The 13,213-nt window shown below is 37.5% G+C and overlaps 1 protein-coding gene across 3 annotated transcripts in view; it reads left to right on the top strand.

Annotated features, from left to right (window-relative positions):
* Nucleotides 1-13,213, top strand: part of CPNE8 (copine 8) — a 277,445-nt gene that overhangs the window by 78,003 nt on the left and 186,229 nt on the right. For all 3 annotated transcript variants that reach the window (XM_027542564.1, XM_027542562.1, XM_027542563.1), the window contains one exon: nucleotides 3,820-3,923. Coding sequence is in view for 2 of the 3 variants with exons in the window: in XM_027542562.1 (XP_027398363.1) it covers nucleotides 3,820-3,923 (104 nt within the window). In the remaining variant the exon portion in view is untranslated. The remainder of the gene's footprint in view (nucleotides 1-3,819; nucleotides 3,924-13,213) is intronic.

Here is a 13,213-nt window from a genome sequence, read left to right as displayed (position 1 = left end):
AACTTTCACCATGTGAAATGCTGGGCTGGATGAAGCAGTAGCTGGAATCAAGATTGCTGGGAGAAATATCAATAATCTCAGATATGTAGATGATACTACCCTTATATCAGAAAGCGAAGAGAAACTGAAGAGCCTCTTTGTGAAAGTGAAAGAGGAGAGTCAAAAAGTTGGCTTAAAACTCAACATTCAAAAACCTAAGATCATGGCATCTGTCCCATCACTTCATGGCAAATAGATGGGGAAACAATGGAAACAGTGACAGACTTTATTTTCTTGGGCTCCAAAGTCACTGCAGAAGGTGACTGCAGCCATGAAATTAAAAGATGATTGCTCTGTGGAAGAAAAGCTACGACCAACTTAGACAGGATATTAAAAAGCAGAAGCAGAGACTTGACTTTGGCAACAAAAGTCTATCTAGTCCAAGCTATGGTTTTTCCAGTAGTCATGTATGGATGTGAGAGTTGGACTGTAAAGAAAGCTGAGCACTGAAGAATTAATGCTTTTGAACTGTGGTGTTGAAGAAGATACAAGAGTCCCTTGGACTGCAAGCAGATGAATCCAGTCAATCCTAAAGGAAACCAGTCCTGGATATTCATTGGAAGGACTGATGCTGAAATTGAAGCTCCAATACTTTGGCCACCTGATGTGAAGAACTGTCTCATTGGAAAAGACCCTGATACTGGGAAAGATTGAAGGCGAGAGAAGGGGATGACAGAGGAAGAGATGGTTGGATGGCATTACCATCTCGATGGACATGAGTTTGAGCAAGCTCTGGGAGTTGGTGATGGACAGAGTAGCCTGGTGTGCTGTGGTCCATGGGTCGGAAAGAGTCAGACACAACTGAGCGACTGAACTGAGGCCCAAATTGCTGCCTTACATGCAACTCAGTCAACCTTACCGTGAGAATTCCACACTATCTTCTTCCTTCTGAGTGAGAGTTTGTGTTAAAATCCACACGAAGAATTGGAGTGCTGAGGAATATGGGTACTGGCTGAGTTTCTCTTTGAGAGTGTTATACATTTGCTCATTTGATACAGTTTGCTTTGGTCTGAGAACCATCTTGCCTCCTGGCAGGACAAAGGCTGGGAAGGCCCTGATTCTCTCTGATTCAGATTTTTACTTCTTGACCTCTGCACTGCTTTTGTTGGGTGTGTGAGTTCTCCTGGATTATTTGGTACATGTCCTTATTCCCATTTCTTTAAAATTAAAGACCAAGGATAGGTTTATTTTTTAATCTTCCCAGGACCTAATATATTCTGTGTTAAAATAGAGAAGAGCCCTAGAAAGAATGAAAGTAAATTTTGTAACCAAAGTGGGTTAGGTTGGGACACTATATATCAATTTTCTCATCTTTAAACAAGAATACTAATACCTACCTTGTGGAGTTATGATAAAGATTTAAAATAATGTGTGACAAGTGCTTAAAACAAAGTAAGTGAAAGTGAAAGTGTTAGTCTCTCAAGTGTGTCTGACTCTTTGTGACCCCAGGGACCATAGTCTGTCAATGGGAATTCCAGGCAAGAAAACTGCAAGGGGTTGCTGTGGGGAGAGAGCAAATTAGCCAAGATGGCTGTTCAGGCTCACTCACCTCAGGTTTTGTAAATACTGTGTAACAGCTGAGGTCATTTGTAGCACTGCTCATGTGCAACATGAGGTATTTGTTTGGTCACAGGCTACTTTGTGCTGTAATATGTGCACACCGATATATGAGTTCCACCTAAAAAGCAGCGGGTATTACTGCTGCATCACAGCTGTGTCAATTGAGTCAGCCAGGAGAAGAGAGAGCATAGTGCGTCTACTGCTACAGCTGCTGCATCAGCCAGCAGTGAATACTGTTATGGCCTCTGTGCCAGCCAGGAGAGAGGTTTGTGTTGTGTTAGGTTATGCTGTGGCTGCTGCTTTGTCTGCTGTGTCAACCAGGAAAGGATAAATGTGTCTGCAGTTCCTACCTCTCCTCGAGTCTTCTCCCAGCCTTTTACTTCGTGCTTTGCCTGCCATGGGTTCAGCAAACAGTACAGACAGTGTGAATATCAAGACAATTGGCACTGTCAGTAGCATCAGCAATACAGTTGCCATTCCAGTATCCAGGGGATCTTCCCAAGCCAGGGATCGAACCCATGTCTCTTACATCTTTCACATTGGCAGGGAGATTACCGTCTGAGCCACCAGGGAAGAACAAAGTAGAGTACTCAATAAATGGTGACTGTAATTACTATTATTGTTCAGATAAATGTTTAATATTTTTGAAATGAATTAGTTACCTGGTTTATGATTGCCTTTATGATTTTGGTCCAAGATATAAAACATTGCCCAATGCATAAGCTTCTGCAACCTAGTTCTTTTTTGGATAGTTAGCAATAGCCATAATGAATCTTCATCATCAATTTTTCTATCATAGTTTTATTATCACAGTTTATGTGATAAACTCATGACCTTTACTTTATGATGGATTGATAATTTTCTTGTTGTTTAGTCACTAAGTTGTGCTGGACTCTTTTTTGATCCTATGACTGTAGCCTACCAGGGTCTTCTGTCCACGGGATTTCCCAGACAGTATTCTACTGGAGTGGGTTGCCATTTTCTTCTCCAGGGGATTGAACCTGGGATTCAGTCTTCTCCCTGGGATTTCCGGCCCAGGCACTGAACCTGCATCTTTTGCATTCGCAGGCAGATTCTAGTTGTTTTATTATTCCTAATAAAAAGTTTTTCTTTGAACTTTAGTAAGTTAGTTCTCTGATAAGACAGCATGATTAATATTTTCATGGGGTTCTCAAGATGCAAATAAATGACTCATTGGGAAAGACCCTGATGCTGGAAAAGATTGAAGGCAGAAGAAGGGGATGACAGAGGATGAGATGGTTGGATGGCATCACTGGATGGATATGAGTTTGAGCAAGCTTCAGGAATTGGTGATGGACAGGGAAGTCTGGTGTGCTGCAGTCCATGGGGTCGCAAAATTACAGACATGACTGAGCCACTTAACTGAACTGAAGTGAACTGACAATATTGTTCAGAACTAAAGATTAAGATTCCCTCTTTAGAGTTCCATGTCAGTAGAAAGGGAAGAAGGAAAGCCAAATACAAAAAAAGAGATATGAGATTTGAATTTTTGATCATCTTTGAAAGCAATGCAGATGACCTTCCTTCACATTGCAAGGAAAGAGTACTAGATATGGAGTTTTGTTTACTGGTTTCCATTTCCCCTAAGATGGAAAAAAAATTTTTTAAGCAAAAATAATACAGTAGCTTAAAAACATGCAAGAATCATAGGTCTCATTGTGACTCTCTAGATACTTTAAGAATTAAAAGACAAGGAAACAAACCAAAAAAATGACTGAAGTGTGTAATATATTATAAGAAAGTTCTTCCAAGAACATCCTAAGAAACTATTCTATGTAGAGGACTACTTGATTATGAACTGAATATGAACACGGTGCCCTCCAGTTGTAAGAATATGCATTGGTTGGCTTAGTTATGCACTAGGTTAAGAAGAATATTTGTGATAAACTAAAGGTAGAAATAACTTCTTTCGAATGGAAAAGGATTTGGCTTTCAAGTGGGGAGAAAAGTGGAGGAAGTATACAGTTGTTATGTGAATTTTCAGAAGCTGCTTTTCTAATAAATTTGTATGAACTCAGGGCTCATTTTCTGAATTCCCTGAGTGTTGAAGAGGGATGATTTGATCTTTAAAACCTTTTCTGAAGGGCTTTATCCAGCATTTGAATATTCATTGTGTTTTCAAGGAAATATATTAAGTTCTATACTGCAATAACTAACCATGCAAAGCTCGATTTTAACCTCTCTTTTTTTTCTCAACAGTTTGGAAGGACTGAAGTAATTGATAATACTTTAAATCCTGATTTTGTAAGAAAATTTATTCTGGACTACTTTTTTGAAGAAAGAGAGAATCTTCGTTTTGATTTGTAAGTTCCAGGAAAACTTGTATTTGGGGAAAAAAAGATTTTTAAAGACTACATTCATAACATGATGCTGGGTGCTACAGTTGTACTAAATAGATATTAGCAGGAAATCAGATTAAATCTGCTTAGAGTGTGGCCTGAGCACTGTCCCCAGCACTGCTTTGCATATTATACATTATTTGCTATTTATTAAAAATATATAAAGTAATTACTTTACCTTGTTGAAATGCTGGGTGGAATATATGGGCATTCTTTCAAATTCTCCTGTGGAATAGGTGTCTTACAAATTCTGCATATACTCCAGAGGGATCCTCATATATTTCCATGGCTCACTTTCTCAGATCTTTAGATTTCTCTCAGTTGTTTCTTTGTATGGTACATGGTGTGTGTGTGTGTATATTTGTGTGTGCATACTCAGTCATGTCTTGACTATTTACAACCCCATGGACTGTAGCCTGCCAGGCTCCTGTCTCCATCAGATTTCCCAGTCAATAATACTGGAACAGGTTGACATTTCCTCCTCCAGGGGATCTTCCCAACCTAGGGATTGAACTCACATCTCCTACATCTCCTGCATTGACAAGTGAATTCTTTACAACTGAGCCACCTGGGAAGCCCCATATTACATGGATCTTTACCTAATTATGGCTCCTTTTATTTGTTCATGGACTCATATTTCTAAGCTTAGGCTGCCAAAGCTAAAATTTTTAATATTCTTATTATTTTGATACTGAATCAGGCATATTAAACTATTATCTTTAAATTCAACTCCCTGTCCACAGAGAATCTGGAGTCAGTCTATAACTGAGTTATTACACTTTTGTTCCCCAGAGGTGAACTATAGTGATTGTTGAAGGAAATCTATTGAAAGGGAAAACTATAACGTGTATTACAGTATGTGCTTTATATATAAAAATAACCAGAGACTTTATGAACATCACAAGTATTTAAAAAGAAAAATGTCTTAAGTAGCTGAAAACAATACAGTATACATGCTGTAACAGCTTATAGATATTTTTGATAACAAAAGCTATCAGTGTCTTATTTGAAAATGCTATAATTTTCCTCCCAATGAAAAACAAAAGTTCTTTGCTTTTAGTAGTCTTTCTCATTTTCTTCTAAAATGTGTACAATAAAATAACCTGTAGTGTTTCTGTTTAAAAAAGGAGAATCTTAAACCACTCCCTTTCCTCATGATCTATAGGAGTTCTAAGTATTTATTATTTTATCAAACAAAATTTATTAGGCCTCATTTATTTCCTTGAAACACTTTTCCAAATAATAAAAATGAGGTTCTTGAGAAAAAACTTAAAAGTGGAATGTAATGATTCCCTGACCATGTTTATCACGGTGATTGCATACAGTGTTACTATTTAAAAATCATACAGAACGTGGTTTCATTCTTCCGTTGTTCAAGGCCTCCATAGGAATCATTTTTAAGAAATTTCCTTCTTTCTCAGAATGGTACTCCCTTAATTTTTAGCAGTTACATTCAGATCTAACTTTATTATGTTAGTCAGTATTTCCTGATTCTTTATTCTCATTCTTTATTTTCCTTTCTCTCTTATTTTCTTTCTCAATTATCTGTATTGTTTTCTTGCATTTAAGAGAAATACATTCTTATTATAAACTTTAAATACAGGCACTTATAAAGTGAAAGTTCCCTGTAACCCCAGCACCAAAACATACACATATGCACAAACAACCAAAACTGTAAATGCATTTGCAGATCCCTTTTCTTTAAATATATCCCTGCATATGGAATCTCAATATTTTGAATATCTCAAATACTTTCTAGTTACTTGTATTATTTAGACATCTTTCTATGCCGCTAAATATATAGATATTCTTTCATTAATTTTAATGATTGCATAATTTTCATTATTCAAAGAAATGCAGTTTACTTACCCAGACATTTACTGATGAACATTTTGGCTGGTTCTATTTTCACTATTACATGTAATCCTGCAGTAAGTATTTTTTGCAGAAACATTTTGCTGTTTTCTTGCCTTTTCAGAATATATACTACTCAGTAATATTTTAAAATGAAATGATATGGCCAAGACTGCTTCTAACCTTTGAGACCATCTTAAAGATCATATGTGCTTTGTTGGTTCTTTAAACTCTTTGTCTAGATATTTGCTCTGATTTTCAGAACCATCATTCTGTTTTCTTTTGGTTACTGTCTGTCATCAGAACCCTGTCATCATCATGAGCAGCTGCTGCCAGGGGACTCTACTCACTCATTTTTTCCACAGTGTCTCATTTTGCCCTCCTTTTATTGGTTTCTTAAGTTCATGTCATTTGACATTCATAATTGTGGCTATTATAGAATTGTATGAGTAGAATGAAAAGAAGGAAAATGTTGGTCTCAAAAGGATGATAGCAATCAAATGCAAGTCAGTAGACTAGAGAGCAAAATTTAAGAGCTGGGCAGGTCATTCTGGAAAGAAGTAGGTAAAGAATGATTTACCTGAACACAGATGGTGATCAGCTAAAGGCTCATCTCTACTGAACTTGAGATGAAGGAAGCTAATGTATTTTAAAGAGTTTCCAGTAAGAAAATAAATTTCACTGAATTCAGTGTTGGTTAGTCATTTAAATATTATGCCTGTTTTGCTAAATATCATTTCAAGAGTTACTTTCACAAATTAATGACTCAAATGAGAATATATTAGGTTTAGGAAGCACCAGATACTTGTACCATGTTTGACAGGCTTACCTAGGTATCCTTAGCATGGACAAGGAAGTCTTAAAGATAGGAAGGAAGTTAGGGCATTGATAGAACTTAATATACATCTCTAGTATTTTGTCATAAATCAGTAATATTGTTTAACTTGACTGTACAAGATTCAGGGAATTAAAGAAAACAAAACTTCAACACACTCACTGATGGAAATATAGAAGAGAAGAATGATTGGATGGATTAATATGTTTGTTACTAATATCTTCCAGTTATTTTTAAGCTACAATAATTATAGAAACTCATGTAGTTTGAGGGTTAGTATGTAAGTTCTGTAAGTACCAGACAAAAAGATGTGGTGTGTGATAGTAATACTACTGTTATTGTTTACAGTTTGTAGTAGAATCATTAATATATGTAAATAGATTTAACCAACCCAATAAATTTATGAGGCAGAGTTATCCCATTGTTATAAAAGAGAATACCAAGGCCTGGATAGGGGTTTAACTTGACATGCTCAAGGGTCTGAGCTTTCCAATATAGAGTCAAATTTTGCATAAAAATAGTTAATTTTTTTAAATCTTCTTTGTAAATTGGCAGAATCAACCATCTTTCTTATTTACTTTTGGTTGTCCTGGGTCTTTTTTGCTACGTGAGGGTTTTCGCTAGCTGTGGTGAGTGGGGACTACTCCTTGTTGTGGTGTGTGGTCTTCTTATTGCAGTGGCTTCTCTTCCTGTAGAGCTCTAGGCATGTGAACTTGGGAGTTGTGGGCATGCAGGCCCTAGAGCATAGGCTCAGTAATTTTTGTGCACAGGCACAGTTGCTCCATGGCATGTGGGATCTTCTCGGATCAGGAGTCAAATTCAATTTCTCTGCATTGGCAGGTGGATTCTTAACCATTGGACCACCAGTAAAGCCCATGCCTGAAATAGTTTATAATTTAATGGTACAAAACCTGAATTTCTAAAACTTTATGGAGAGTAAATAATGCCTGAACTATGTAATTTTAATTTTCCTCTTGGTTATCTAAAACAAATGAAAGTATTATGGTTTAAGTGTTCTATTTTACTCTGAATATAACAACAGAATATATTTACTCTAACTATGCAAAAGTAGGAATATGTAGGAAAGTAGTATGTTTGATTAGAATGGACAATATTGTATTATTTTATCATAGTGTAACAAGAATAAAGAAAGTACCAAAGCAGTGTACATGATTGATATATTTTAACTTCTTCAACTTTTTTCTTTTTTCCAAAAATAATATAATATTTTTCATAGAAATTGTATAATGTTTGAAATGTGAGAGCATGTTGTAAAATGTAATTAAGCATCAGTAAATAAGCATCTGTAAATAAGCATCAGTAAATAAGCATCTGTAAATAAGCAACGGATGTAAATAAGCATCAGTTAGAGGAGGACATAGCAACCCACTCCAGTATACTTGCCAGGATAATCCCATGTACAGAGAAGCCTGGTGGGTTACAGTCCATGGAGTTACAAAGAGTTGGACACAACTGAATGACTGGGCATTTCAAGCGTCATATAAACTTTTGAAGGTAATTGGTTAATTTCAGAAGTTTGAGTCAAGTAATATTATCTTCCTCCTTGGAAGAAAAGTTATGACCAACCTAGATAGCATATTGAAAAGCAGAGACATTACTTTGCCAACAAAGGTCCGTCTAGTCAAGGCTATGGTTTTTCCAGTGGTCATGTATGGACTGTGAAGAAAGCTGAGTGCTGAAGAATTGATGCTTTTGAACTGTGGTGTTGGAGAAGACTCTTGAGAGTCCCTTGGACTGCAAGGAGATCCAGTCAGTCCATTCTGAAGGAGATCAGCCCTGGGATTTCTTTGGAGGAATGATGCTAAGGCTGAAACTCCAGTACTTTGGCCACCTCATGCGAAGAGTTGACTCATTGGAAAAGACCCTGATGCTGGGAGGGATTGGGGGCAGGAGGAGAAGGGGACGACAGAGGATGAGATGGCTGGATGGCATCACTGACTCGATGGACGTGAGTCTGAGTGAACTCCGGGAGTTGGTGATGGACAGGAAGGCCTGGCGTGCTGCAATTCATGGGGTCGCAAAGAATCGGACACAACTGAGCGATTGAACTGAACTGAACTGTATATTATTTGAATTTTATATGATCTCTAAAACATTCAGAAAATTAAGACCTGATAAAGGGATGCCTAGATAAGATTATCAAGAAAAGTAACAAATATATTTTCTTAGTTTATGCACTATTTTTGATATCACTTTAACTTGGAAGGAAAGTTATGACCAACCTAGACAGCATATTAAAAAGCAGAGACATTACTTTGTCAACAAAAGTCCATCTAGTCAAGGCTATGGTTTTTCCAGTAGTCGTGTATGGATGTAAGAGTTGGACTATAAAGAAAACTGAATGCAGAAGAATTGATGCTTTTGAACTATGGTGTTGGAGAAGACTCTTGACAGTCCCTTGGACTGCAAGGAGATCCAACCAGTCCATCCTAAAGGAGATCAGTCCTGGGTGTTCATTGGAAGGACTGATGTTGAAGCTGAAATTCCAATACTTCAGCTGATGTACTCCAGGAGTTGGTGATGGACAGGGAGGCCTGGCGTGCTGCAGTTCATGGAGTCGCAAAGAGTCGGACACGACTGAGTGACCAAACTGAACTGAACTAACAATTTCTTCTAATTATCCATTTATATAAGTATATAGCCTGTGAGAGCAGGCTTTCTTTCTTTTTCTAACACTGATTTTTCTACCATATCTATCTAAATAAATGTGAAAAGTAGTGTAATCTTTCTCTAGTTATGAGTACCTATTTATCCATTGTTCCTAACTGATTAGTTTTTACATTTTGTCTTAGCAGTGTGTTGCTTCTAGGAAAAAATATTCATTGCTGAAAATGTGGAAAATTAGAAAAGGATAAAGTGGTTAATGAAGTTACCTGTAATCCCAACCTGGGGCTTCCCTGGTGGCTCAGTGGTAAAGAATCCACCTGCCAATGCAGGAGACAGGGGGTCGATCCCTGGGTTGGGAAGATGCCCTGGAGATGGAAATGGCAACCTACTCCCAGTATTCATGGACAGAGGACCCTGGTAGGCTACAATCCATGGTGTCACAAAGAGTTGGACATAACTTAGCAACTAAACAGCAACAGCAACAACAATCTCTACCTACCTCACTCAGAGCACTAATGGAAATACCCTGACATACTTACAGTAGCATGGCCTTTTGAAGGAGCAACAGTGTTGAATAATACAATAGTCTAAATTGGACAACATAGATGTAATTGGTTTTCAGAATTGTTTTTTTATTTATTAACCTTTATGTTAATTTTACAAATTTCTATTATTTTTTTATTGAAAAGAAGCTTTTCAGTTGCACATTATGGAAGGTTTGAAAATGGCTTTCAGAAGATTTTTTTAGTTAACTTTTAATGCTGATGGAAAATTGCTATTAGAGAGAGAGAGAGAGAGAGAGAGAGAGAAAATGAATGAATATATATTTCTGGCAGCACTGGCCCAAATTCCAGTAAGTTCTGATTAATCCAAAATTATTATTATGGTGATTTGGTTGAGATATTTTAAGGTTAGTTTGTCAGCTATGAGTTGTAAAATTCTCCTGCCTGTTTGATTTGATGTATCATTCAAGAGACATGGTTTCTGTTATTATGCTGTTTTATCACAGTGCTATGCTTTATCACAGATAAAGTCATAACTTTAGCATTCATTTATTTTGTTATAATTGTTACATGTATAATAGTATCAATACTTTATAATTCTCCTTGTTGTCATAATTGAAAACTTTATTATTGGTAGAACAGTTGTCATTGAGAAAGAAGTGGGTAGCTATTTCAGTATGTAGTATTTTCTGAAGAATACGAGAAATCATATATAACTACTTATGCTCTAATTTTTCCATTTGGGTACACCAACAAGGGAGTTACAGGTCTAAATTTGACTTAGGTGAAAAGTGAAAGTGAAGTCATGAAGTTGTGTCCAACTCTTTGCTACCCCATGGACTGTAGCCCACCAGGCTCCTCCATCCATGGGATTTTCCAGGCAAGAATACTGGAGTGGGTGCCATTTCCTTCTCCAAGAGATCTTCCCAACCCAGGGATTGAACCGGGTCTCCCACATTGTAGGCAAATTCTTTACCATCTGAGCCACAGTAGATGATTTCCCTCCTTTGTAAATGAATGGTGATAATTATGGAATTATCAAAATTCAGTTGAAGCTGAAACTCCAATACTTTGGCCACCTGATGCAAAGAGCTGACTCATTTGAAAAGACCCTGATGCTGGGAAAGATTGAGGGAAAGAGGAGAAGGGGACAACAGAGGATGAGATGGTTGGATGGCATTACCGACTTGATAGACATGGGTTTGGGTGGACTCCGGGAGTTGGTGATGGACAGGGAGGCCTGGAGTGCTGCAGTTCATGGGGTCGCAAAGAGTCGGACACGACTGAGCGACTGAACTGAACTGATAATTATGGAATGCATATTGTTATTGCAATCTATTTTTGAAGATTCTCAACACTTTGAGGGAAAATATGTTCCTTTATTTCTTCCAGTAATTGTCTCAACACTGCCAATTTCAGTTTCTCCAATTGGTTAAGTGTCGTCTTAACAATGCCAAGGTCTAACTGCATGACTTTTTAGTCACTTTATATTAGAACTATCTCATTTGTTAATAGTTATATAGTATTTATTTTAAAACTTTAATCGCACACTTAATCCAAAACTCTTTGCTTTCTCTCCCTTCAGTTGGAGATATTGTCATAGCTACTTACAAAAGAGAAGGAGGTTGGGATAGCAGAAAGGTAGGGGAGTTGGGAAGCAGATAAGTGTGTCTTTCTCCTGTGTTCTGAAAAACCTAGGCCTTAGAGTGTACTGGCCTCAGGGGATACATATCAAACACTCTGTCCTCATTGTGGAGGAGGAACTAAAAAGTTGTGCATCAGTGCTAAATCAAATCTCAGAGGTATAGTTTTGGATGAAGTAGAAAAAAAAAAATAGCTTTATTGCTTTGCCTGGCAAAGGGGGACACAGCAGACTCCTGCTCTTGAAAACTTGTGTCCTATCCTGGGAAGATGTGATGAGGAATTTTATAGCAATGGTTCAAGGGTGGTGTTGTTGATAAGACTAGGGTGTGTGAAGGACCTGTACTCTTCTAATCTGGTCTCAGGTCATCTCTTGATTTGCTTCTCTAGTTCCTTTAGTCTGGCCTTGGGTGGTATTCTCTGGGAAAAACATCTTCCATTTGTTGAAAATTTTACTTCTATAAAGAGCTTAATGATATTGTTAAGTGGAATCAGTACTCTGCTCCAAGGCTTCACTATTGTTTCTTGGCTGCTCCTCCTCTGTCTTTGCATCCCTTCACTTCCATGATTAGCAACTGTGAAATCTGCAATTTTGGAACTCAGGAAAGGTCATGGAGGTGAGAGTCTGTTCCTTACCAACAAGAAATAGGAGACATGGAAGGCTTCCATACCCAGGAGCCCGACAGGTCCTGCTTGATTTCAGAAAGACGTCGTTCTTTGTACGTCAGCTTTCAGAAGGCACTTCCCAGCATTGTCAGCTAACATTCTCTTCCACTGGCAGCCAAGGATGGACCTATTGTTGTTGTTCAATTGCTAAGTCGTGTCCAACTCTTTGCAACTCCATGACAGAGGGCTAGATGCTATCCTCTCCTTCACACAATCATCCTAGATTTTGGAGCTCCCCTTCACCTTGCTTTGGGGAATGGAAAGAACCTCCTCCTGCCCCTTCAGAGATAGTGAATAGCTTGTCACGTCATGAGTAAGCTTTGTAGAGAAGGGTTTGACCCTAATGAGAGTGACTTACTGGCAGCTCTGAGCTAAGCATGAGAAGGAACTTAGTATCTCTTGTTTTCAGCTTTGGGCCTTAGTTGGAATTTCAGAAATACAAGAAAAATTCCAGTCAACATCTGTTGCCCTCTATTAGAAAACATAATCATTAGGAGTCACCCAAATCAGTTACTGCCAGTTCAGTATTTTACTAAGATTTCAACAGCAGAATGAAGTGGTTTACAAAATTCCTGTTAGTAAATTTAGGCACAAGTGTACAATCCTGGGGATAAACTACTGAACTTTTGCTTTGCAATATATCTTTTCTTATTTAGGGGGATTATGGCATTCATAAACATAGATACACACCCACACTCACACTCCCCAGCCCCATGCACACAGATATATTTTTACCATTTAGGATGTAGTGTTTATGTTCTGACTTATGAGAATTAAAGCCAGTGATATTTTTAGAAAGTTAGAAGGAAAATTCCCATAAAAGAAAAATCATGGTAATTTTGAAAGCATTGTAATACAACATATTACAATGGGAATTACCTATTTTTGAGATAATAGCATTATAAAGCTTTGTTAAAGACAATTAAGGAGGATTGTATTTGAAGATACTTAAATTCTTTGTGATGAAAACACAAACACTTCATTTTTGCTTATTGAATTGAACTAAATATACCATGTTCATTTCTGTTCAGTTCAGTCGCTCAGATTTCCCCTCCTTCAGATTTCCTTTTCCCTTTAGGTTCACCACAGAGCACTGAATAGAGCTCCCTGTGCTATGCAGTATGTTC

The sequence above is a fragment of the Bos indicus x Bos taurus genome, chromosome 5 (genome assembly GCF_003369695.1).
Source record: "Bos indicus x Bos taurus breed Angus x Brahman F1 hybrid chromosome 5, Bos_hybrid_MaternalHap_v2.0, whole genome shotgun sequence".
NCBI lineage: Eukaryota > Metazoa > Chordata > Mammalia > Artiodactyla > Bovidae > Bos > Bos indicus x Bos taurus.
This window is presented reverse-complemented; position numbering and strand designations above follow the sequence as displayed.